Raw genomic sequence first — 25,551 nt, forward strand, 5'->3', positions numbered from 1 at the left:
TTTATACTGGACTATCGATGGTTTCCTCTCTACAAAGTATATGCTCTTGCTTTACCTTTGAGGCATTGTCATTCATCCAAAAAATCTAAACTGGGGCTGGTTCATTGCAGGTGCAGCACTTGACAGCTTAAACAAAAATAAACACCTACTTCCTTCCAATGAGCCATGGCGCAGCCTCAACTCTTATTGGTGAGATGACATTATTCACGACATTAGCCACTTTGCAGGTGTCAGCCAGCATTGTCACCGAAACCCTTGATTGGGTGGAGAGAGAGAGAGAAAATCTCCATACTTATCTTAAGCACACAACGGAACAAAGTATCATAAACATTAATATATAGTTGGGTACAAGTGGCTGATATGGGGTAGATCCCTCATGCATAAAATATACACACTCCTAAGTCCCAGCACAGACATCAAATACCGACGCCCACAACCTGTTGATACTTGATACAGCTTTCTAGACGACCCAGACGATCATCCAAATTTCCACTTCAGATGAAACTCTAGAAGGGTCAACGTGTTTGAGTTCCGAAATGTCTCATTTGCACTTCAGCTAACCATTAATCCAGTAACATTGATAACCCGATCGAGCTACTTTTTGTCGCACTCCTCTTCAACCTCACCATCTAAAAATACAGAGATACAAACAATGTTCAGGAATCAATGAATAACACAGACTAGAAGAAACAATTTAAAAGTTGGAGGCATCACCCTCAAGATTTATTGCTAAATTTGCTTGGACATCGGCGGCCAAGTTGAAGTCCTTTGGTAGGAATAGTGGAATGCGTCAGATGAGTCAGTAACCAGTGGAGAACAAACAAGGAAAACAAATAAAAAACAGATACATAGAAACACTCAGAAAAGAAATCAGTTTTGACAAGATGAAATTGGAAAAAGTTTATTCATTGATTACATTCTTGACTAATGATGTCGATGGCAGTATGCTAACTAATTTTAACTATAAAAAAGAACATAAATGAAATGTAATACTAAGGAGAAAAGGTTCATATTTAACAGTTGATTAGCTGATTTATAACACGGTTTGCATGTTTCCAGCATCATGGGCACAGTAAGGGATTTTGAACTGTGCAAATACAAGCAAACAAGGATCTACAACATCATAACTACATCACATTAATATTCTACCCATGACTGATCAGGGCTGGACAAGCAAGGATGATTACAAGTTTCTTGGTGTTATCTAAGAATATCAAAGGAACACATATCCTCAAGCAAGCAGGTTGTTTCTAAAATATATGTAATTATGTATCTCCTCCTAGACCCTAGTGACCATGTTGAGCTTTTCTTGCCAATAGGGGTTTGTGACATTGGATGTAGGAACAAAACCATTTTCCAAATACACTCAACGAATAACATGTTTCAAGTTCAAGGGGTCATTGCTTGATGCAAAGGTAAAATTTAGGATGACAAGTGTGAGAATGACGTTCCAATTATTTTAGTGGGTACTTTGTGCCAAAAAAGCCAAAGGTCGGATCTGTATCCAGTCTACCCCTCCCAAGACCTTGGAAAGCTGGAACCACCACTCAATAATGATGCAAAATTGCAAACATGTTAAGTTCATGCCTAGGCCTATCCTAAAAGTTATGCACTGCATTATCAAGATATGGTTCTATACAGTGAATGGATGAACCTTCATGTGATCCATTAAAAAAAATGTGCTCAGTTGAGTGAACATTTAGATATTCTATATGTTTTTACCTTAGGCAACCATCTTACCATGGCTATGACCTGGACATCTATCATATAACTTAATGAACCATATTTTTTGTGCCTAAAGCATGCACGTAGAAAAACAGTCCAAGGGAAAATGTAAGAACTATAATAATGGTTCCCAAATGAAGAACTTATTTTTGCGTGTGCTTCAGCAAATATTAATTCAAGTCACAAAATATTTTATCCATGAAATAAACAAAGCAAGAAAAATTAAAGTTGCCAGAAAATGAAAACAATCGACTTCTATTAAAGAACTGTGTCAAATAAATTCTACAAGGAAATATACATAGATACCCTGGAAACATGATTAATCGCAAAAGAATGAAGTTTATCCTTTAGTTTCTTGGCTTCCTTGCACAAGTTAATCATGTTGGGATTCTTGACCTTCCATTGACCCTGAACCTGTTCATTGAAGCATCTTCAGTATGGGAATAAACAAAATACAACATATTTTCTGATCAAACAAATACCAACTGGGAAGAAAATATAACGAATCTACAAAAAACATATGCTGCTTTACACAATTTAGTGCCTAAGATATTACCAAGTATTGTTATTTTTATTAAGGATAAAGATGGCACTCTTATTTTTAATATAAAGAGAACATTTTCAAGGATCAGAACTAATATCAAGAATACAGAACTGGTGGATTTGTTCCCAATCTCCTGCTTGCAGATCCAGAATACATGCAACCTACACAATTAAACATGGCTGTCAAGGTGACAGGAACAGAATTTACACTATAACTTGAAGAATCTAACATGATATGGCACCCTTTTATATGTATCCGTCTACCATAGGTTCTAAACTTCTAATGTTTGCTGCTAGTTTTAGCTCCAGATCAAAATTAAGGCTCTTTGTTTGGTAGAGCTCTTGGGATAGGCATGACATAGGAACAAAGCAGACTCACAAGGGCGAGTTGATGAATCAACATTGAAATTAAGTAGAGGGCGTCCAACTTCAAAACTCTACAGCTATATGGATAATGTCAAAGGACTGGTTAAAGCATCAAGTTAACAAACAAACCACACATAATACAAGTGCCTACACAAATAAACATGGAATTAGACCAATTCATGTTCTACTGGTTAGTTCACTAATGATTTCAACAAAGCTAGAAAGCATAATCCAGTTACAAATTGATAAAATCAGACTGCACAGACTGCCTTATGATAGTAACAGTGGTGGTAGAATCAATATAGAATGTAGCTTATCAAAAGATGGATCTTAAACATAGCAAAAGAATTATTTCTAAAAATATACACTGCAACAAGATCAGATCTTCCCTTCAATCTGAAAATCAACTGCCTGGAAAAAAAAATAACGCCATAAAAGGAAAAACAAATTATTCAACATCATGCTAAGAGCTTGAAGCAAAATGCTTGTAAAAGTGAGACAAACATTAGTGTCTACCTTCTCTACAATGAACTGTGACAACCTTATGGACAAGCATTATCTCCTAACAAAGTTAAGATTAGGCACCACATGTGGGCATTGTATGAAGACATTTTTCATGACAGGCAAGTCTAGTAAGGAGGGGAAACAGCAGTGAAATATTTCCAGAAAGTTCAAATTCTAAAATAGAAGCTAATTCCATCTTGTTAGTGGTGTTAGTGAAGGGGTATTTCGGTCTTTGTACTTGTTGAGAATGTTGATGTGTACTGTTATGTTAGTTCGAGTGCCTCTTACTTAAAGAAGGGCACTTAAGTCTTTTCCAATAAGTTAATAATATAATAACAGGTCTGGCCGAATCTAGGGATAACTTTTTTCTCTAATTCGAACCAGCCCTTCTCTCTTTTCTTTCTTCATTCCTCTCCTACTTCTTGCTGTTTACTTTACTTTACAGTCAACGAACAAGACAGAATTCTAGGGCAGGTCAAACTTCAACATGGTATCAGAGCAAGATTAAACAAATCAGACTTGCTAGAATTCTGTCTTCTGCGCATTCGAATTAGGGTTAATCTTGGGTTTCTCAGCTGTGAGTTGGAGACTGGGAAAAGGGCTGAAAAGGAGTGATCGTCCTCTTCCCTAGGAGGTTCCTATGCCTCCGATTGTGTCGTTGGTGATTGGTTGCTGTGGTTTCTAAGCCCTAGTTAGGGCTGGTACGTGTGGTGCAGTGGTGTCTCAGTCCTTCGTGTAATTGGCCTTCAGGCGATGAGGTAAAGTTTTTTTATGCATATTTTCTGTTATGGAATACATGAGAGGTGTAGTACAGTTCGTATGATGGGTTTTCAGATTGCAGTATGCTAGGGTTTATTCTGGTTTGTGTGTGATTCGAAGGGAAATAGTGTCTACTTAATGGTGAAACTTCCGGTAGCTGTGGATTAGGGTTTGTGGTGTTACAAGTGTGGTTTTCAGCATTTGAGATTGCTGAAATCAGTGTGTAGACTTCGGTGAGTAGGGTTTGTGGTGTTGCAGTTTTCAGCATTTAATACTGCTGAAATCAGTGTACAGATTTCGGTGAGTAGGGTTTGTGGTGTTGCAGTTCTCAGCATTTATTACTGTTGAAGTCAGTGTGCAGATTTCGATGAAGTGTCTGTGTGTAGTGTGCAGTGTGTAGTGCTCAGAATTCAGTGATAAGGGAGTTCGGCAATGGCAGATAACAGTGATAGTAAACCTAGTGTCATGATATCTACTGACTACCTGAATGTCCAAATGACCTCCATTAAACTGAATGCAGAGAATTATGTCCCTTGGGCCAAGTCTGTAGAGGTTTTTCTGAAGGCGAAGAAGAAAGTGAAGCACATAAGAGAGGAGAAACCCCCCGCTAATTCTCAAGAGTATGAAGACTGGGAACAGGAAGATGCACAGATCATTACATGGTTGTGGAACAGTATGGAACCCAGAATCAGTGTGAACTTCATGTTTCTTGACACAGCCAAAGAGGTGTGGGATCATGCTAAGAAACGGTATTCAGGTTAGGATAATACCACTAGGGTATATCAACTGTATCAGGAATACTTCAATCTGCAATAGGGAAATCAGAGCCTTGAGGAGTACTATGCCAGTGTGAGGAATATCCGTAATGAGTTAAATGTCTACCATCCTCTCACTTCTGATGTCAAAGTTCAACAGCAACAGCGAGAACAGCTTGATGTGACACGGTTTCTAGTGGGGCTGAAGTCTGAGTATGAACCAGTACGAGCCCAGATACTAGGGGGATCTGCTCTTCCATCTTTAGAGGGTGTTTGCTCGTCTTCGGAGGGCTTCCATTGGATCTAGGGATTCTAATGTCTCAGATAAATCAGCATTTGCAGTGTCGAGAGGTCGAGGTGGCAGAAGTGGGGCTCGAGGAGCCCAGCCTGGCAGGAGTGGTAGTGGTGGATCTACACATATCCGTGGTGGTGGTCGTACTGGAGGCAGAGATTCAGGGGGAGCTCGTGGTAGAGGACGTGGCTCGGGTCCACGGAAGTGTACTCATTGTGGTTTGGATGGACATACTATTAACTACTGCTATGACTTACATGCTTCTCCCTCGACGTGGGCCAACCATGCCATGACTAGTGACACTAGTTTCAGCTCTAGACAAGAGAACCGGTCAGCTGACCCGATGCCTTCTACTCCCTCAGATGGTCCAGGTAAGGAGATGGTGAGTGTTCCTCGGGATGAGTATGAAAGGTTTGTTCAATCCAAGTCGCAGCAGAACACAACTACCTTTGCACACTCAGGTATGGCTTGTTTGGCATCCACACCCAACCCCTGGATTATTGACTCTGGAGCCTCCGATCACATGACGGGAACTCCAGGTGTGTTTTCATCTCTCACTCATTGTTCAACATCACAATCTGTTACCCTTGCTAATGGCTCCACATCATCTATCTGTGGTGTTGGTAATGTTGACCTAGACCCCGTATCCCTATCCTCTGTTTTATATGTACCTAAGCTTCCATTTAAGCTTATGTCTGTTAGTAAGCTGACCAAATCCCTTAAGTGTTCCATCACATTTTACCCTTCTATGTGTGTTTTTCAGGATCTCAAGACGGGGATGAAGATTGGTGGAGGGCATGAAGTCGGTGGACTGTATTATCTTGATGGTGGTGGAAGAACGTCCACGGCCCTTTAGTCATCCATTTGTCCTCTCCAGTGGCATTGTAGATTTGGTCATCCTTCGCTGAAAGTGTTGCAGTCCTTAGTCCCTTCATTGAGTCAACTTTTTGTTTTAGATTGTGATTCATGTCAATTTGGGAAACACCATCGTGTTCCCTTTCGTTCTAGGGTCGATAACCGTGTGTCGAGTCTTTTTTCTTTAATTCATTCAAATGTTTGGGGTCCTTATAAAGTGATGTCATATAATGGATACAGATATTTTGTTATTTTTGTTGATGACTATTCAAGAATGACGTGGCTCTATTTAATGAAAGAAAGAAGTGAATTATTTGCCATCTTCTAGAAATTTTATGCTAAGATCCGCAATCAATTTGGCGTTCACATCAAAATTTTCCGTTCTGATAATGGTCGTGAATACTTGTCTTCATCTTTTCAATAATACTTGGACCAACATGGCATTATACACCAAACTTCATGTACCTACACTCCGCAACAAAATGGGGTTGCTAAGAGAAAGAACCGCCATCTTGTAGAAACGGCACGCTCCCTCATGCACCACATGAATGTTCCCAAAACCTTTTGGAGCGATGCAATGCTCACCTCTTGTTTCTTAATTAATCGGATGCCCACATCTATCCTAGATGGTCATTCTCCTTTTAGTGTCTTATTCCCCAACATGTCTCCGTTTCCGCTTTCTCCTCGGGTATTTGGGTGTGTTTGCTTCGTTCATAATCTGGGTCCCAAGACTGACAAGTTAGATGCACGTTCCCTGAAGTGTATCTTCCTTGGCTATTCCCGAACTCAGAAAGGGTACAAGTGTTATCATCCCGGTTCCCGTCGTTCCTTGGTATGTGCTGATGTTACATTCTTCGAGTCTACTCCGTTCATCGTGGGGTCCGGTGCTGCTGCTTCCTCCACATCACCACCTCCTCTTTCTCTTCCTATGGCTGATCCACCTCCTCTGGTTCCAGTCATGCCTACGTCCTTGCCTCCGGTGCCACCGTCTGTTGACCGTCCACCCATCCGTCACGTGTATACACATCGCCCGCGTGTACCGGCTGTAGCTCCTCCAACTTCATCACCGTCGATAGATCCAGCTCCAGCTCCGACACCAGCCTCCGACCTAGATCTTCCTATTGCCTTCCGGAAAGGTAAACGTACTTGCACCCTTCACCCTATTTCCAATTTTGTTTCACTTACCCACCTCTCCGCCTCCCATCGCCAGTTCATCTCTTTGTTATCCTCCGTGGTTGTTCCTAAGGATGTCCAGGAAGCCCTTACCTCTCCAGAGTGGTGCCGTGCTATGGAAGAAGAGCTATCTGCTCTGCATCATAATCACACTTGGGATCTCACCGCTCTTCCTCCTGGGAAGCAGGCTGTCGGTTGTAAGTGGGTGTATAGTGTTAAGTACTTGCCAGATGGTCGTGTTGAGCACCTGAAGGTGCGGCTGGTTGCCAAAGGGTACTCCCAAACCTATGGCATTGACTACACAGAGACATTCTCCCCAGTTGCTAAGATAGGGTTAGTTCGTGTCGTCATCTCCCTTGCAGCTATGTATGATTGGCCTCTCCATCAGCTAGATATCAAAAATGCCTTTTTGCATGGTGATTTGCTCGAGGAGGTCTACATGGAACAACCACCAGGGTTTGTTGCTCAGGGGGAGGATGGTAAGGTATGCAGACTTAAGAAGGCTATTTATGGACTTAAACAGTCCCCTCGAGCATGGTTTGATAGGTTCAGTGAGGTGGTCAAGAAGTTTGGTATGAAACAGTGCCAAGCTGATCACTCTGTCTTCAGTTTTGACTCTTCGACAGGCAAAATAATATTGGTGGTGTATGTGGATGATATCGTTGTGACTGGGAATGATAAAATGGGCATTGACAGATTGAAGGCATTCCTACAGGAACACTTTCAGACAAAGGACCTTGGCAAGTTGAAATACTTTTTGGGCATAGAGGTAGCAAGATCTAAGCATGGCATTAATTTGTGTCAGAGGAAATATGTGCTTGATGTACTGGAAGAAACAGGGTTGTTGGGTACTAAACCGGCTAAGACACCTATGGAAACAAATACGAGGCTGAGTAGTGATATAGGTGAAGTATTTGAAGACCCTAGCAGATACCCACGACTTGTAGGCAAACTAAACTATCTAACTATTAATCGGCCAGATATTTCATTTGCGGTTAGTGTGGTGAGTCAATTCATGCAGAAACCTTTGGTCCCACATTGGAATGCAGTGCTAAGGATTGTGAGGTATCTGAAAGGAGCTCCTGGTCGTGGTTTGCTGTACAGGAGTGGTGGAAAACTGGTAGTAGAAGGATACACCGATGCTGATTGGGCAGGTTCTATGTCTGATAGACGATCTACCACAGGCTATTGCACCTTTCTGGGGGGTAACCTGGTAACGTGGAAAAGTAAGAAGCAAACAGTTGTGGCAAAAGCAGTGCAGAAGCAGAATATAGGGCCATGGCACATACTGCTTATGAATTAGTGTGGCTGAGGAACCTTCTACAAGAGATAGGATATGACATCAGTACTTCAATGAAGCTCTATTGTGACAATCAGGCAGCGGTTCATATCTCTTCCAATCCGGTGTTTCATGAAAGAACCAAGCACATCGAAGTTGACTGTCATTTTGTGAGAGAGAAGGTGTTGAATGGGGTGATAGAAACTGCATATGTTAGTACGGGAAACCAATGGGTAGACTTGTTTACAAAAGGTTTGAGTCGGGGGAGAGTGGACTACATATGTAACAAGCTAGGATTATATGATATATACTCACCAGCTTGAGGGGAGTGTTAGTGGTGTTAGTGAAGGGATATTTCGGTCTTTGTACTTGTTGAGAATGTTGATGTGTACTGTTATGTTAGTTCGAGTGCCTCTTACTTAAAGAAGGGCACTTAAGTCTTTTCCAATAAGTTAATAATATAATAACAGGTCTGGCCGAATCTAAGGATAACTTTTTTCTCTAATTCGAACCAGCCCTTCTCTCTTTTCTTTCTTCTTCTTTCCTCTCCTACTTCTTGCTGTTTACTTTACAGTCAACGAACAAGACAGAATTCTAGGGCAGGTCAAACTTCAACACATCTCAATCAATGAAATGAGCTTCAACTGCTGTTTGATTTTTCTTAATTGTATCAAATTTTCATGCTAGGAGATTTGGCAACATAAATATTTTATTATAACAAATAAATTCAAAGCCAAGGGCCCTAAAAACAATTAATTAAAATAACCAAGAAACAGAATGTATGTGCACAATAAAAACCAAAAAGAACAGAACTGAAAAGATGCAAAATCATTAGAAGCACAAAACTTTAAATTTAGAATTGAATATTAGTCAAAAGCAAGCCCAGAAAATAAACTTTTGCTCATGAATATTAGTCAAATCTTGGAAACAGACTCTCTGTATATATGCACGGGTAAGGCTGCATACATCTGTCCCTCCCCAGACCCCACATTGGTGGGACTTGATCCCTGGGCTGCCCTTTTCTCATGAAGGAGAAAACTTTTAACCATTCACACTATGGGAGTACATGTAAAGACATTAATTTCCACCACAAATTTCCCTTCTGCCTCCATTTTTGAGATCTTTTTCGGGAGTAATTGATATCATACAACTTGACAGTAATTATTCTTGAGATCAGTAAATAATATGGCTGATAACTTTGCAGAGCAAGGGGTACTCAGGAATTGATTCTTTTGGGTTGTCTTGCAATTAGAGAGGGGGGAGGGTGGTACTCTATGCTCTCCACTGTCTGTATAATCCATTGCATATTCTATTTATAACTAATAAATGAAAGAATGAAATTTTGGTGCTTGTCAATGTCAAGAAAAAAAGAGAAACTATTCTTGAGAAAATTGCACTAAACAATCCATAGCATCAAGATTTTTTATATGCCATTTAAAAGATGGATCACACCCAAATAAAAAGATGAAAGGCACAACACAAACAAAATACCATGTAAAGACACTCCTTTCTTTATATGGGAGTGCATCAAGTCCATTATATAGGAAGTGTTGAAATAATTTAGTTATTGTGTTAGGGTCTGTTTGGCAAGTTAAAGCGTTTTTTATTTTCTGTTATTTCTGTTATTGTACTCACAGCAGGGGCACAAGGGTCTTTTCCCTTCTTATTTCTGCCACCCTATATAATATAATAGAAGCTGGCGCCGCCAGCACTGTTCTATTGCTCCGAACCTTTTCTTCTTCCTTTCTTTCTTCTTTTCTCTTTTCTTCCCCTCTTCTCCACTTCCTCATATTTCAATCGGATTTATTGCCAAGATGGTGTCAGAGCAAGGCTGTTGAATCTGGGCGACCAAGTTTTTTTTTCTCTTCAAGTTGCTGAATCTGGGCGGAACAGAGGACTGAATCTGGGCTGATCAAATCAGATCTGCAACTAGTACAACCCTAAAGTTTCTTTCTTCTTTTATTTCTTTCCTTGGTCGTGTACCAAGTGGAGAACAAATGAATCCAAACCACTGAATGTCGACAGACTTTTGTGAGGGTTATATTTTTTATTTGTTGGATCGTGTGATCCTGTACCTATGAAAAGGTGACTGTAGGTCATATATGACCAGTTTTCTCAGCTCGTTAGTCAGATTTCAAGTGTGATAGGATCTCTCTTATTGATTAATGCTGTGGTGGAACTTACAGGAAAACCAGTAGGTTGGGCCTGTTCTTCATGCAAATCTGAAAATCAGTCTCCTCATACTACTTCTTTGGAAATTGGTGCTGTTTTCTGTGCTCAAATTAAGTCCATAACTGAATTGTTGTGTATGGAGCTTTGGTCGATATAAGGAGGGATCCTAAGTTGAGAGTTTAGATAAAAAACCTTGTGTTTACCATGTCGTCTGAGAATTCCGCTACTTCAGAGATTTAAGGGCGCCACAATGGAGTGAGTGAGGGAATGGATATGAATTTCCCCATGGCTGTTATTCCCTTTGATGGTCTGAACTACCTCGAGTGGTCTAGGGTAATAAAACTCTACATCACTGCTAAGGGAAAATAGGATACATCAATGGGAGAGTGAAGGAACCGAAGAATGGAAATGCTGAATATGAATAGGTGGAACCAAGAGAATAGTATGGGGATGCCATGGCTCTTGGTTTCCATGCTGCCACAGGTAAGGAAGACTTTTATGTGGGCTGAAACTGCTTGTGAGATATGGGAACAAGCAAAGTCCACCTATTCAGAGCAGAGACACTATGCCAAGATATACCAACTGCAAGCTGAATCCTCTACTTGCAAACAGGGGGAGAGGAGTCTCTCGATGTACTATTCTGATTTGACATCGATATAGAAAGAACTTGATCACTACCATAATGTGAATTGGAAGTGTAATGAAGATGCAAAGGCGTATAAGTCACTTGTATCTCAGCAACGGGTCTTTGTCTTCCTCCTAGGGCTGAATCCTTCATATGAGTCCATCAGGGTGCAGATCTTGGGTAGTAAAGACTTGCCATCAATTCAGAAGGTGTATGCCTTAGTGCAATCAGAAGAGAGTAGAAGTGTGATGAATTGTGTAGAGGGGGAGTCAGTTGCCCAAGCTGTCCGGGGAAATTCAGATACAAATGTCGGAGGTGCTTTTAAGAAGGTGACTCTCAGAAGAGAACAAATGATAAGAGTAAACATTGGTGCACTCACTGTCAGAAGACAAGACACACTAGAGATACATGTTGGGATCTCAATGGAAAACCTAAATGGGCACAGGATTTGGGTAAAAGTCAACACCAGATCGGGGCAAAAAACCAAGCCAGCAGAATCAGAAAAAGTATAGCTCAGCTAATATGGCGTCGCCAGAGACTAGTCCATTGGTAACTCAGGAGAGGCATCCCAGTTCTGACCCTAAGGAAGAAATTATCAACTCCTTTCATGACCATTTGGAATTGTATGGTAGGACTCTTCACCAGATGGATTCTAGTCCTACTCCCTCTACCTCTTTCGCACCTACATCAGGTAACGCTGCCACAGCATTCCATGTGTCATCTCATACCACTAATTCTCCTTGGGTTATTGACTCCGGAGCCTCAAACCACATGACCGGTAAGTCAAATTTATTTCAAACATATAACCTTCTCTCTGGGAGAGATAAGGTGAAACTAGCTGATGGTTCTTTCTCTACCATAGCTAGCGAAGGTACCATACCTCTCCCACTTGGCCTTACCCTTTCTAATGTACTGCATGTTTCGAAATTACCTATAAATTTGTTGTCCATTAGTAGTATAACTCACTCCTTGAACTGTTCACTCACTTTTTTTTCGTCTTCATGTGTGTTTCAGGATTTGGCCTCGGGGGAGACGATTGCTAGAGGAAGCATGGTGGATGATCTCTACGTGTTGGAGAATAAAACTGGTCTTGTGACTACAGAGTCCATGAGTTTGTCCAATGAGAGTCAAGCCTATTTAAGTTTTTTGCTTCAAGTGGGTCACTTTAGCGAAGTTCTTGTGCCAAGACACCCCAACAAAATGGTGTTACTGAACGAAATAACCGTCACCTTCTCGAAGTAGCTCGTGGCTTATTAATTCATATGAATGTGCCAAAACATTTTTGGATGGATGCAGTTTTGTGTGCTACATACATCATCAACCGTATGCCATCTCGGTTACTAGAGTATAAGGCCCCACAGCAGCTTCTGTTTCCTATAGCTCCATTGTCCACCATTCCGATGCATGTTTTTGGGTGTCGTTGCTTTGTCCATAACTTGTCCCCTACTCGAGGTAAGCTTGATCCTCGGGCTATTCCTTGTGTTTTCCTTGATACTCGAGGTAAGCTTTATCTCAAAAGGGGTATCGCTGCTATGATCCTACCTCTCGCAAGTACTATGTCTCCATTGATGTATCATTCTATGAGAATCAACATTTCTTCTCGGTTTCTCCTCAGGGGGAGAGTAGGGTTGAGGAGAAACAGGCGACTCAAACTCAACTACCTCCTTTACCCGATCCTCCTCCATTCCGGGTATTTCATCGTCGCCATAAAATCCAACAGAGTTCAAGAGCCGTGGAACCTGACACTATGCAACCAACATCAACAGATTCGCTAGAGGTAGATCCGTCTCATCAGCCAGGTACACTTGCTCCTATTGATATGCCTGTTCCTCTCAATGTCGATTCCCCTCTCATCAATGATCTTGATGTTCCTATTGCTAAGAGAAAGGGTGCTAGATCTTGTACCACTAATCATCCTATCTCTAATTTTGTGTCCTATATCACATTTTATCTTCATTCCGTGCATTCATCTCTTCTGTGGACAGTGTCCCCATTCCTAAGAATGTGGCAAAAGCTTTATCTAAACTAGAATGGACAGATGGGGTTCAAACAATGCCAGTCAGATCACACTCTATTTGTGAAAAGAGGTGAAGGGAAAATTGCAGCTCTTATTGTGTATGTGGATGACATAGTGATCACAGGAGATTGGGAGGCAGAAATACGGAGACTAAAAAAATTCTTAGCCACTCAATTTGAGGTGAAAGATCTAGGCCCCTTATGTTATTTCCTTGGAATTGAAGTTGCCCGCTCTCACAAGGGCATCTTTATTTCCCAACAGAAATATGTACTAGATCTAAAAGATACAGGCAAGTTGGGGGTAAAACCAATTGACTCACCAATTGAATCTAATCATCAGCTGGGAGACAATCAGGGAGAGTTTTTGAAAGATGTGAAGAAGTTCCAGAGACTCGTAGCGAGACTCTTGTATTTGTCTATGACCAGGCCTGATATTGCTTATGTAGTGGGTGTCCTTAGTCAGTTCATGCACAATCCTAGGACAACTCACTTTGAATTTGTAGAGAGGATCCTTAGATACCTCAAGAAGTTTCCCGAAGCTGATTTGTTGTTCCAGAAATATGGACACTTAAAGGTGGAAGTATATACTGATGCTGATTGGGCAAGAACAGTTGATGACCAAAAGTCTACAGTGGGTATTGTGCCTTTGTAGGGGGAAACCTGGTCACATGGAGAAGTAAAAAACAAAGTGTGGTGGCTAGATCTAGTGCTCAAGCAAAATATAGAACGATGTCTCATGGGGTTGCTGAAATCATGTGAATAAGAAATCTGTAAGGTGAACTAGGTTTTGCAGTGAGCAATCCTATGTCACTCTACTGTGTTAGGACGAAACACAGTATTGCTACTGTGTTAGGACGAAGTAAAAAACCCAACTTGTCACACAAATAAAACTGCCACCAATATTGCTACTAATCCAGTCCTACATTATAGGACGAAACACATTGAAGTGGACAAGCATTTTATTAGAAAGAAACTTGTAAATGGAGAAGTGTGTACTCCATATGTCAGCTCAGAAGAACAACTTGCAGATATCTTCACCAAAGGTCTTCATCATGTGCGGCACAATGATTTGTGTGACAAGTTGGGCATGATTGACATCTATGCTCCAACTTGAGGGGGAGTGTTGAAATAATTTAGATATTTGTGTTAGGGTATGTTTGGCTAGTTAAAGCGTTTTTTTAGTTTTTGTTATTTTTGTTATTGTACTCTCTTACAACAGGGGCACAAGGGTCTTTTCCCTTCTTATTTCTGTCGCCCTATATAATATAACAGAAGCTGGCGCCGCCAGCACTGTTCTATTGCTCCAAACCTTTTCTTCTTCCTTTCTTTCTTCTCCTTTTCTCTCTTCTCTACTTCCTCATATTTCAATCGGATTTATTGCCAAGAGGGAGCAACTTGTCTACCAAAAACTACATGTGGCCATATTACACCTTATCCGTATTACAAGGTATTTAATAATGATAACAAAAGATAAACGCATATTATGCTTTTCTGCCTCTTTCTGGAATACAATTAAATTTTTTCCAACTATTTCACTACATCTTGTTTCCATTCATTTGACAATATTTTTCACATGACAACTCTAGCACTACTTACATGTTTCCTATTTCTTGAAGGCAAACATTGTAGAGAACACTAATGTGGACCCCACTAAGGTGGTCCCCACTGTTCGTATGTCAGCAATAAGTTATGATTAGGATTAGTTCTTTATGATAAGATTAGGACTAGTCTTTTATAAGATTAGGATAAGATTATGATTAGTCTTTTTTCAGCTTTATCTTATCTTATCTTGTAATCTTATCTTGTCTTGCCATGTAAGCAATTCAGTCATTTTACAAGTATGATACTATGTTATATAAATTTAAGAGGGGGGGCGGCTGTTTAAACACATCAACCCAACTCTCTCTCTCTCTCTCTCTTTTCTCCCTCTTCTTTTCTTATTTTTTTTCTTCTCTTTTTAAGTGTCTGTTCAATCTTGAGCAACTACTTGGTATCAGAGCATTCGATCTAGGGTTTCTCATTCGATTGATTCTTGGAGATTACAAGAAGTCTTGAGCAACTGTCCAAGGATTGGAAAGTGCTCCTTTGAATCAGGAAGAATCAGAGAAGAATTAAGTGATCAAGGTTAGGTCTTTGGTCAAGATTGGAGGTGCCAATCAGATTTTTTGGTTCTCTCATCAAGATTGAAGTTGGCGATCAAGAAAATTTTTCTTCGAGATTAGTTCTGTTTCAGAAGTTTCTCGGGTTTATCAGAATCAAGATCAGTTTTGAGCAAACTGAAGTTGGCGGTCAGAATTTCAGCAAGAATTTTTTGAATCAAGATCAAGTTTTTTTTTTCTCAGAAATTCCTGGGTAAGGTCTTATTCCTTCTTGAGGGCAGCAACAAGGATAGCTTAATTTGTCTGGATAAGAGATTAGACTTGTTTTTAAGTTTGGATGCTATCAGATTTATGTTCTCTGATCTTTGTTTTGGAGTTCTGTACCCAGGCCAACTGCTATTAGTTCTCAGATTTAGTAGGCTGATTGATACAGTGATGTAGTGAACTGGAATTTTTTTTTCTTTCTCTGAATCTGATTTCTGCTTCTAGACCTACTGTCGTTAGTTTTTTTAGACCCAGTAGGTTGATTATTACAGTAAATAGAAGGTGTTTTTTGCTTAACCCCTAACCAAGAATGGAGTTCAAGCACCAAGGGGAGGGTGTTATTGGGACTGGTTCAGGTGGCATGACTGAAAACACCTTCCAGATTACAACTGTAAAGTTTGATGGTTCAAACTACTTAAAGTGGGCCCAATCAGCCATGATGGCCATTGGGGGAAGAGGAAAACTGAACTATTTGTTGGGAGATGTGAAGGAACCAAATAAGGAGGATCCCACTTATGCTAAGTGGATTCAGGAAAATTATTTAGTGATGACATGGTTGTGCAATTCCATGCAGCCACACATCAGCCGAAATTCCATGCAGCCACACATCTACCTTTGGATATTGTGCTTTTGTAGGATGTAACCTTGTCTCTTAGAGGAGTAAGAAACAAAATGTTGTTTCTCGTTCCAGTGCTGAAGCTAAATATAGGTCCATGGCAAACGGTGTAGCTGAGATCCTATGGTTGAGATCATTATTTGAGGAGTTAGGTATTGTTTATGAGAAACCCTTCATGTTGTACTGTGATAATCAAGCTACCATCAATACATCCCATAATCTGATACAACACGACAGAAATAAGCATATTGAAGTGGATCGACATTTTATCAGAGAAAGGGTTACATCTCAAGAAGTATGTTTTCCATACATCACCTCCGACATGCAGCTGACAAACCTTCTCACCAAGGCGGTTTCAAGGAAGAAGTTAGAAGCAGATCTATGCAAGTTGGGAATGACAAACATCTATTCCCAACTTGAGGGGGAGTGTAGAGAACACTAATGTGGACCCCACTAAGGTGGTCCCCAATGTTCGTATGTCAACAATAAGTTATGATTAGGATTAGTTCTTTATGATAAGATTAGGACTAGTCTTTTATAAGATTAGGATTAGCCTTTTTTCAGCTTTATTATCTTATCTTATCTTGTCTTGTCATGTAAGCAATTCAGTCATTTTACAAGTATGATACTATGTATATAAATTTAAGAGGGGGGTGGCTGTTTAAACACATCAACCCAACTCTCTTTTATCAAAACCTCTCTCTCTCTCTCTCTCTCTCTCTTCTTTTCTTATTTTTTTTCTTCTCCTTTTAAGTGTCTGTTCAATCTTGAGCGACTACTAACATTTCCACTGAAACTGACAATTTGAACCGTGAGTAATAACTGCGTACCTGCATACAGACAAGTCTTGAATCTCCTTGGGCAAAAATCCATTGAATCCCTTCTTTAAGCGCAAATTTCAATCCTAAAATCAAGGCTCGATATTCAGCAACATTATTGGAAGCAATTCCCACACCTTCACGTACTTGCCAAATCTTTATAAAACGAAAGCTTAGAAAGCTTATGCTAGGTGCAATTATAACATTTTATGTAATTTCCAAATATTTACAAGATGAAGAATTAGAAACCTAATGAAGTATGATCACCTGCTCCGATACTAAATGGTGTACAACAAATTATGACTCAAGGGTGAGTCTGTGAAGGAATTGATTACATAAAATAAAATTTAGGAAAAGTTAAACACTAAAAGATAGAAATCCTTTTTAGGAATGGTCTCAAGACTTAACTGCAAGAATCACAGGTTTGTAACTTTGTATCAAAACTGTAATAAGTCTCAAATTTAGGAAAATATGTGTAGGATTTGAATTTTCCAACAAAGTTTTGTAGGTAGATTTGGAATGGATATTTTTAGGGGACAACCAAACTTGGTAGGGACACAGCAACAAGGTTCCAACTTCCAAGTACATTTTAAGCAAAAGGACAAAATTTCTCTGTAGCAAAGAAACATGTTAAGATCCATGATCAGCAGCTTATTATATCCTTTACTGCACCTGTTGTATATTCTTTTGTTTATATAGTAGGCTTCATTATGGGCTTCATTCTTTTATTACTGGGCCAGTGGGCCCGATTATGTTGTTATTTAAGTCTTACTGTATGAGGGCAACTATGTAACTTCCCTCTCATTACGTCGATTAAACAAAACAAACAGTGGGCTTACATTAGAACCCACAAACAGTTCTCCAATTCTTTCCCCTTTTCCATTATTTTTTCTGCAAGTCTTATTCATCCTTTTTTTCTGTAATCAAGCATAACTACTACTAAACTCAGAAATTCTAGAATGTAAGATTCTAGGTGGCGTTTTGACATGAAACTTGGGAAAATGTTATGAAGATCAATATCGGGAGTCCAAATGGGAGCCATTGGACATGGTTAATCACGAAAGGACGAAAAGTGCAGGAACAAGAAAGTTTCAAGTTTTCTCATAAACATAATAGTATGTACCTGATTCAATTCAAATCCTTTTAGGCATTGATTTGAACTTCTATGACAATTATTATAAGATATTGATTTCTAAAATAACTGCAAACAAAAACTGAGAGAAGATAGAAAGAAAACAAAGAGAAGGAAAATGCAGGACTACTCAATGAGCACACAGAATCACAATATCATTTATGGGAACCACTAAGCAAACACATAACATGCCAAAAAATCACTTCAATATCACTAACCATGTCATTTGCTCTAAATACAGCTACAACATAGACGGCCAATCCTACTAAAACTAAGAAAGAAATCATAGAATTGCCACTGTCATTAGAGAACACAATAGCTGCTAAACTACTAACCTACAGGCTAAGAAACTTCAAATGCAATTAAATTGGTACTGGACAAAATACAACTCAACACAATTCAGTCTAATCCCATCACAATCTAAAAATACATAAAAAATCCAATTTTGACTTAGTTTGCTCCTTCATCTCTTAGCTACTAAAGGGATGGAACCATAAAATAGAGTTCCAAACAAAAAGGGTAAGATGTGTTTGATTACATACCACACTTCCATCTTCAGCTCGTAGTACAACTCCAGCACCAGCTTTTCCAGGGTTTCCTTTTGAAGCACCATCAAACTCAAGAAAAAAGGAAGGTTGTCCATGCATGCATAGGTCAAGCTACATTAAACACCAAAAATGTAGAAAAGACATGTTAAAACCAATGTTTGAAAACTAAGCAGACAATGAACTAAAAAAGGAGGCATGTTTCCAGTTGTGAGACAGTGGATATATAGTTGAGGGTAAAAAGGCCTTGCACCTCGTATACAATGAAGTTGTTCAATAAAAACCAAACACCTCACATACAATGAAATTGTTCAAAACAAAGGCCCAGCACCTCTCGCATAAACAAAGGCCATGTGAAACAGAGTTCCTAAATCTTACAAGCACACGATTAAGCAAAACAAAATCTCTATGCATCATACAAATGCAGTCACACAACACAAAGGCACTGTGCCTTGCAATAATGAATATAAAAACACTCTTGGCTTGCACTCTACAAATACAAACACATAATCCAACTAATAGTTTGTGCAAAAAGGAAAAACTCATGCTTAACACATGAAAGGCATTTGTGCCTCATAAAATACGAGAAATCCTTATAACAGCCAAACCTCGTGAGGCAAATAAAAATCTCATTACATACAAAAGTTTACATAACCTTGCAAGGCAGAATTATTGCTCCCGTGAGACTGCAACTTTTATAAGTCATATACTACTTAGCTAAAAATGGGAAAATGAAAGAAAATATAGGGAAAAAATTGTATACAGCATAAGGAAAGCTTAGCTTTGCGAAGCGAAATTTGGCCAAAATTACAAACTTCCATACATACATACAACTAAAGGACAAAAATATACAAGTCCACACAAGGCCACAATTACTTAAGACTCAGGTAATACTTCTCCACAGTTTGTCGGTTACCACTTAGCTTCTGGGTAGCATCAAGAAGCACACCAGCTTCTGCCTTAAACTTCTCTCAAGGCGATGATTAACAATAGCATCACGAGCCTTTAACTTCTTACCAAACTCAAGGGCAAAAGAATGCTCCCTATCAATGGCTGATATCAAGGACATATATCCAATTCTTTCAATCAAACCACCAATAGGGAAACCAGCCCTAAACAAACTATCACAACTAATCAACCATCTCATGTAATCTTCCTCTGAAGCAGAACACATTGGACATGAAAAAACAGCTTTGCACACAGTTGCAAATGTGCTAAGCATACTACTCAGCTATTTTACCGTATTTCACACAAGGGTGGATTTTCAACCCTAACAGCTTTCTCGCTTCAGACAGAAGATTGCGAGGGATGGAATATGTACACTGAAGCTCTGCATGACACACATCCTCGCAATCCTCCAAAGGAACTTTGATAACATCCAAACCCTCAGCAGCATACCGGCTTTGTAGTTCATCCAACTTCTGAAAGATTGGTAGGATCCATCTAATGGACGCCATAAAGGTTGCGGAATGGGTGGGCGAATTTCAAAAATTTTCCTACCTTCTCCCAACTGGGAATCATATTCCCTAAATTTAGAATACAATATTCAAGGATCCTACTTGAACCATAATCAAACCAGATCTGTACCAAAAGACAAATGGGAGGAATATACCTGATCCGGAGAAGCAGTATCTCCCAAAGTTGGTGTTCACGCCCAAAAAATGCACCAAGAACCGTTCCTGCTGAAGATGACACAGCTGTGGATGGAACAAAACCAGCAGGGTGCGTCCTACACACTGGATCCTTCACAAGAATCCTTTGGAAACACTAAACACTGAATCTTTTCAGTCTTTGTTGCAAGACTAATGTCAAGAACAGATTTCTTGACTTTCTATTTCTGCAAAGATCGAATCTTGCAAAGATGGCGGCGGCAGGAGGAGAACTCCAAGGGCGAAAAAAGCTGAACTGCTTCTTCTTCTTTCTCTGGAGTATGAATGAGATCTTCTCCCAATTCGCAGGAGATATCTTATATCTCTTCAAAAGGTGGTTCGAAATCTGATGATTTCTCTCTCTTAAGGTTTCTCCTCCTTTCTTCTTGATTAAGAAACCTCCTAATGAGGAGTTATTCCAATCCAAATCAGTATTTGGATAGGGGATTATCTTAATCCTATCTGCAGATAAAGTTAGCTTACTCCTGATCTTATCAGGAGGTTACCATATTCAAATCTAATTTGAATTTGGTCTCCAAGAGTGGATAAGGCTAAAGGCCCAATCCTTTTACTAACATTAATCTCAGATTCGCCCCATAGATGGGTGATCATATCAGCCCACCTCGAAATGGGCTCTTGGCCCATTAAGTGTTCAGTGTCTAATTACTTTCCAATCTGCTGCCCAGTTGGGCTTCTTTGTATGGCGTGGGACCCAAGCATTGATCTACACACCAGCCACATGGGTTCGGCCCAGCCTTTAATACAAGGTCCAGCCGAATTCACTGAGAAAACTCAACGAACCCCTGAGTCCATCATATGGACCCTATGGGCCCAACACTTACATTAAGTGGTCCCTGGGCCAAGCCATCTTATAAAAACCCAGGGACTGTGGGCAGGTGCAAGATTAGCCCATCAGGTATTATCCTAAATGGTCTTACACTTAACCTCTCAGCCCTTAATGATCAAGCACTGTCCGACAAGAGAGGACCTCTCCCTCGGCTGCAAGGAACAGTGCCACACTCTCCTCTCACATGGATCCCGGGAATTAAAACCATTTGCAAACAATTTGAAACCGTACATATAAATATAAATATATTAATTTTGCAAAACAAAATTCCAACGATTGAAATCAACTGCTGGCAGTTTGGTTTCCATCAGAGAGAGTGCATTCCCGATCATTACCCTTTGTCCGACAAAGTGGCTGATCCTGTCACTATGATCACCCACTCAGATGAATTCTCAAACTGTCCCAACATATCTAGGTTTTGATCCCCGCTAAGGATCTCACTGATTGGCATATCAAAGACAGTCTGATTCGACACCTAGTGAAGTGTCATAATCGAGTCTAGGGGTCAGGTGTAACTTTCCAGTTTTGCCCATCTATCTCCAAGGTCCAGAGCAAGACTGGAAATTTGGTCCGGTTCAAGGATTCAAGTAATCTTATACTGCATGTGCCTCGGGTCTTACCCTAGTGGCTGAGACAGGCCATCCCAACACTTGGTGGCACACCAGCATCAGCCTTGGCAGGATAAATCTCCCCAGACCTATCCAACGGCTGTGAACATTTAAAACTAACACGAATCTCTATAAATGTCCAGTTTTAGGGTTTTACACAGAATTAAACCAAACAACATGAATCAAACATGCACTTTATTTATTTCTACTAAATAACAAAAGTACACATCAAATCGAATTGAAGCTAAGGGCATACATAAACTATCTAACAACTTCTTCACCACCAAAGAAGCAATATCTTTCTCCTCCATGACTCGATTGATAGCATCCAAGATTTTAAAAACAACAAGAGGCAAAGGGTTCATATCCTGAGCTTCAACATTATTACTAGCTTTGTCAACCACTAGAGAATCCGTATTTGGAATACAATATCTTCTGTCACCATGTCTTCATTACTAGAAGCTCCGGTAATAGTAATACCATCCTTGTTAATGTCATCCCTTTTAATTTCTTCACCTATAGAAACTCTATCTTTTGAAACATCACCCTCTTCCATAGCAGTTATTTCCAGAACAATCGTGGCCTCGTGGTCATTAGCATCAATCCTAGGCTCATCAACAGGAACTGATTTATCTACAACAGGAACCTCGTCGACATTGGAGATAGAATCCATATTTCCAACAATAACAGGAAGAGCTTGAGTAGGGTCATCATTCAAAACCCTCTCCACAATCCTGTTGCACTACTTCAAATTAACCAAGACGGTACCCATGCCTTCATTTAGAGACTTAACCAACTCAGTGGTATCATTGTCTGAAGATGAAATTTCACCAGCGGAAACATTTCGAAGTTGCTCTTTGAATTCCTCAAGTCGTTGCTCAACCTAAACAATAAAGAATAAGGAGTACAACAGAAATAATCTAGACAAAGAAAAGAAAATCACCAAATAAACATAACATGTTCAATCCTCCCACGCCTTGCAACTTCCATAAGGTTCCCAAGCATAGAACCCGTGAATAAACACAGTTTGTCTTCCAGAATAACACTCTGGGATTTAATCATCTCAACCTACAATATACAAAGAACTTAAATATCACACTATACCCAAAAAGAGGAAAATAACTAACTGAGAAATACAAATATCTCTAAATTGAAAATACCTTCGATTTAGATGAACCACCACGGGCAATAGGGTCAGAGGGGCATTTAACAATACACCTTATCTTCAGACAAGGAACATGTGTATCCACAATCACTGCCTTCCCCTTGCCAACATTAACAGAGGCGGGTGTCGGGGCAATAGAGATTTCTCCCTGAATGCTTATCGTTTTCTCCAACGGCCTTGTAGCCGTTGGTCGAGTCTCAACCAGCCTCGCCCTCGTAGGATGAGACACTAGTGGCCTCGCCACAATTATTAATGATGAAACCTCGCCCCAACTTTGCGGCAAGGCGGGTGCCTCCAAGGTTTCATCATCACTCATCACAGTCGTCCACTTGGTCTGCCAAGTTTCAACACAAGACTTTTTGGGCGACAACCCTTCATTTTTCTTTGCAGCTCCCTTCCTCTTCTTCTTTGCCTCCTTAGCAGATACTATGGATAAATGAAGAATAGCCATATTTTGAGATTGGGCAAGAACAAATTTTTCCCATGTTGTCATTTGAGCTACCCAGTATCCTTTGTAGTTGTTGGAGACATGACCAATATGGCATTTACTATGGGGAAAGTAGTAGAATCGGGGAAAAGTTTCTGCAACCCCTGAACAGTGGTATGCATACCAATTGAGAAATCCTCATGATTCACTTGAGGCAACATATCCAAACCCAGCTGATGATACGCACGATTTAGGCGATAGGAAGAGCACATAGAGGATGACTTTGCTTTAGGAGAGTATAAAATACAAGGAAAGCAGCATAGCAATTCGAACCCAGTGGTCTCTTTGCTTAATTCAACACATTCGGCATCCTCTAGGCCCATGCCAAAGCTTATCGGAAGACACCCAACTACTCTAGCCATGTACAGACGGGAAACCAAGGCAATACGATCATCAATTAGCTGCAATAGGGTGTCAACAGTTAATAACTTACTATCATCACAATTGACCCACCTACAACCACAACCATGGTCCAAAGTCTGTACAACATCTAGACCATGGCCACTTGATGAGATTGCAACCGGCAAGAGAAATCCCCAATTGGGGGAAATGTTAACACAAGAACAAAAAAGCAAACTACTAATTACAAAAGACGAGGCAGGTTACCGAGACTCCGAGCTTTTGATTAAGAAACTAGGGCATCAAAACACTAATAAATGTACCCCAAGAAATACGAGTCCAATGGGTACATTTCACCACAAGCAATGCGATACCAACTGCAATACAATAGAGGCTTCGCACAATGTCACATCGTATGGAGAACCCAAAAACACGAATTTGGAAAGCAAGGCCAACATAGAAGCAGGAAAATAAAACATCTTCATTGCCGTGAAACTTCCTAGGACTAGAGAAGAAATGATCTTTCTAGGTGGTAAACAACCTCTTCCCACGGCAACTGGTGCTAGAAACATGAGTCTTTAGTCTCTCGTATTCCTCCATTAATCGGTCATATACGGGCTTAGCAATATCACTTAAAATGGAGAGATGTAAATCAGTCCTCTAATATTAAGTTTAAATTCAGTGATTAGTAGAATAAAACAAATCTGAATATTGTATAAGAGAAGAAGATGGCGAAGAGAAGAGGTAAGAGAAAGAGTCGAATTAATTCTCCATTCTCCTCTAACCCTATTTTATTAAGATCAAAAAAATTAATGATGACAAGTATGCCCTTAAGTGAGCGGCCAGCTTGGCAGTTACATAAAGGAAATAAACAATAATAAATAACAGGCCCATTAAGTGTGGCCCATCAACATAAAATAAAAGATATTACAAGAGAGGTTGTTAGGGCCCATTCGGCCCAGTCTCTTTACATGGAGTTTCTCACCCGATAGTAGGGAGGCTACCAATGAACACAAACATTCTCCAGCACGATGGAAAATTCTCCCCAAGGGGTTATGAACGTATGACTGTAACAAGACCACATGAAGGCCAAAACACTCATGAATTATATTTATATCTTCTTATTTCTTCAAGAGGCAGCTATAATATCTGATGCAGGAGGATCTTTGTGATTCAGCACTAGTATTGCAACCAACTTAGGTCTAAGTGTGTAGCACAAACAAAGAACTAATAGAGAAACAAGAGAAGAGAAGAGAAGAGATGGAAATAAGATAAAAACCCTAGGCAATCACACCTAAGGGTGAGGGCAATCACACCAAATTCCGTAGGCAAACTTTCTTGTTCATTAGCCAAAACTATCTCCAAATCAGCCTTACAAGCTCAATAAAATTGTTGAGTGGGCCGATTTGTCTTTAGATTATTTTCTTTTAAATTAAGAAGTTGTTGGGCCTTGGGCCCATTAGTTTTTATTTTTTAAAGAGTTGTAACTATTTAGTTTGAGTTGCCGCCCTACTAAGGGCATCTTTGTAATATCTCATATTTAAGTTAATTATAAATAGCATAAGGGGCTGGCGGCTAGGGTTATGATACACAATCCTAATTGACCTTCTTCTCTCTTCTTTCCTTTCCTCTTCTCTTTCACCTCTTCCTTCCATAAGAAGCTTGACCGAATCAGCAGATAGTGGTTTCTACTTGGTATCAGAGCAGGTTGAAGGTTCTGGAAGTGATTCTCTCATGCAGCCCTAGATCGGCCGACTGCATAGAGATTTAAGAGGCTGATCGAAGCTCTCAGGTAAGCCCAGTTTTTGGATTTTCTTGATGGATCTATATGCCCTATAGTTGGCCTAGGGTTTCTCATCGGAATCAAGAAAAACTGGAGAAAGAGGAAGAGTCTTGTTTTTGTTGGACTCTTCAATTT

The 25,551-nt window shown here is 40.0% G+C and overlaps 1 protein-coding gene across 9 annotated transcripts; it reads right to left on the reverse strand.

Moving 5' to 3' along the window:
* Positions 1-279: 279 nt before the first annotated feature.
* On the reverse strand, positions 280-24,168 carry LOC148853329 (uncharacterized). 9 transcript variants are annotated; one of them, XR_016095102.1, is made up of 8 exons: positions 23,901-24,168; positions 22,803-23,695; positions 22,586-22,710; positions 18,536-18,652; positions 2,381-2,430; positions 2,032-2,139; positions 715-766; positions 280-629 (listed from the first exon to the last, which is right to left on the reverse strand). XR_016095102.1 is itself a non-coding variant. In XM_088941940.1 (6 exons), exons 2-6 carry the CDS (start codon positions 23,298-23,300, stop codon positions 595-597), a joined length of 810 nt encoding a protein of 269 aa, XP_088798066.1. In that variant the 5' UTR covers positions 23,301-23,695; positions 23,901-24,168; the 3' UTR covers positions 280-594. The 9 variants fall into 9 exon arrangements, 2 of the variants coding, with proteins under 2 accessions (XP_088798066.1, XP_088798067.1); XR_016095103.1 differs by having other exon boundaries at positions 2,024-2,139; XR_016095107.1 differs by lacking the exon at positions 2,381-2,430 and adding an exon at positions 16,874-16,947.
* Between the last annotated feature and the right edge of the window lie 1,383 nt (positions 24,169-25,551).

This window comes from Nelumbo lutea, chromosome 4, assembly GCF_056320005.1.
Source record: "Nelumbo lutea isolate HS-2025 chromosome 4, American lotus-T2T, whole genome shotgun sequence".
NCBI classification, from domain to species: Eukaryota; Viridiplantae; Streptophyta; class Magnoliopsida; order Proteales; family Nelumbonaceae; genus Nelumbo; species Nelumbo lutea.

Coding starts and splice junctions, on each gene's coding strand:
- LOC148853329 (XM_088941940.1), bottom strand. CDS start 23,300: ATGACAACATGGGAAAAATTTGTTCTTGCCCAATCTCAAAATATGGCT. Junction 18,653..22,802: donor GTGGTTCATCTAAATCGAAG/GTATTTTCAATT, acceptor TGTTTAATGTAG/CTTGACCTATGCATGCATGG. Junction 630..714: donor TTTAGCAATAAATCTTGAGG/GTGATGCCTCCA, acceptor CTGTATTTTTAG/ATGGTGAGGTTGAAGAGGAG.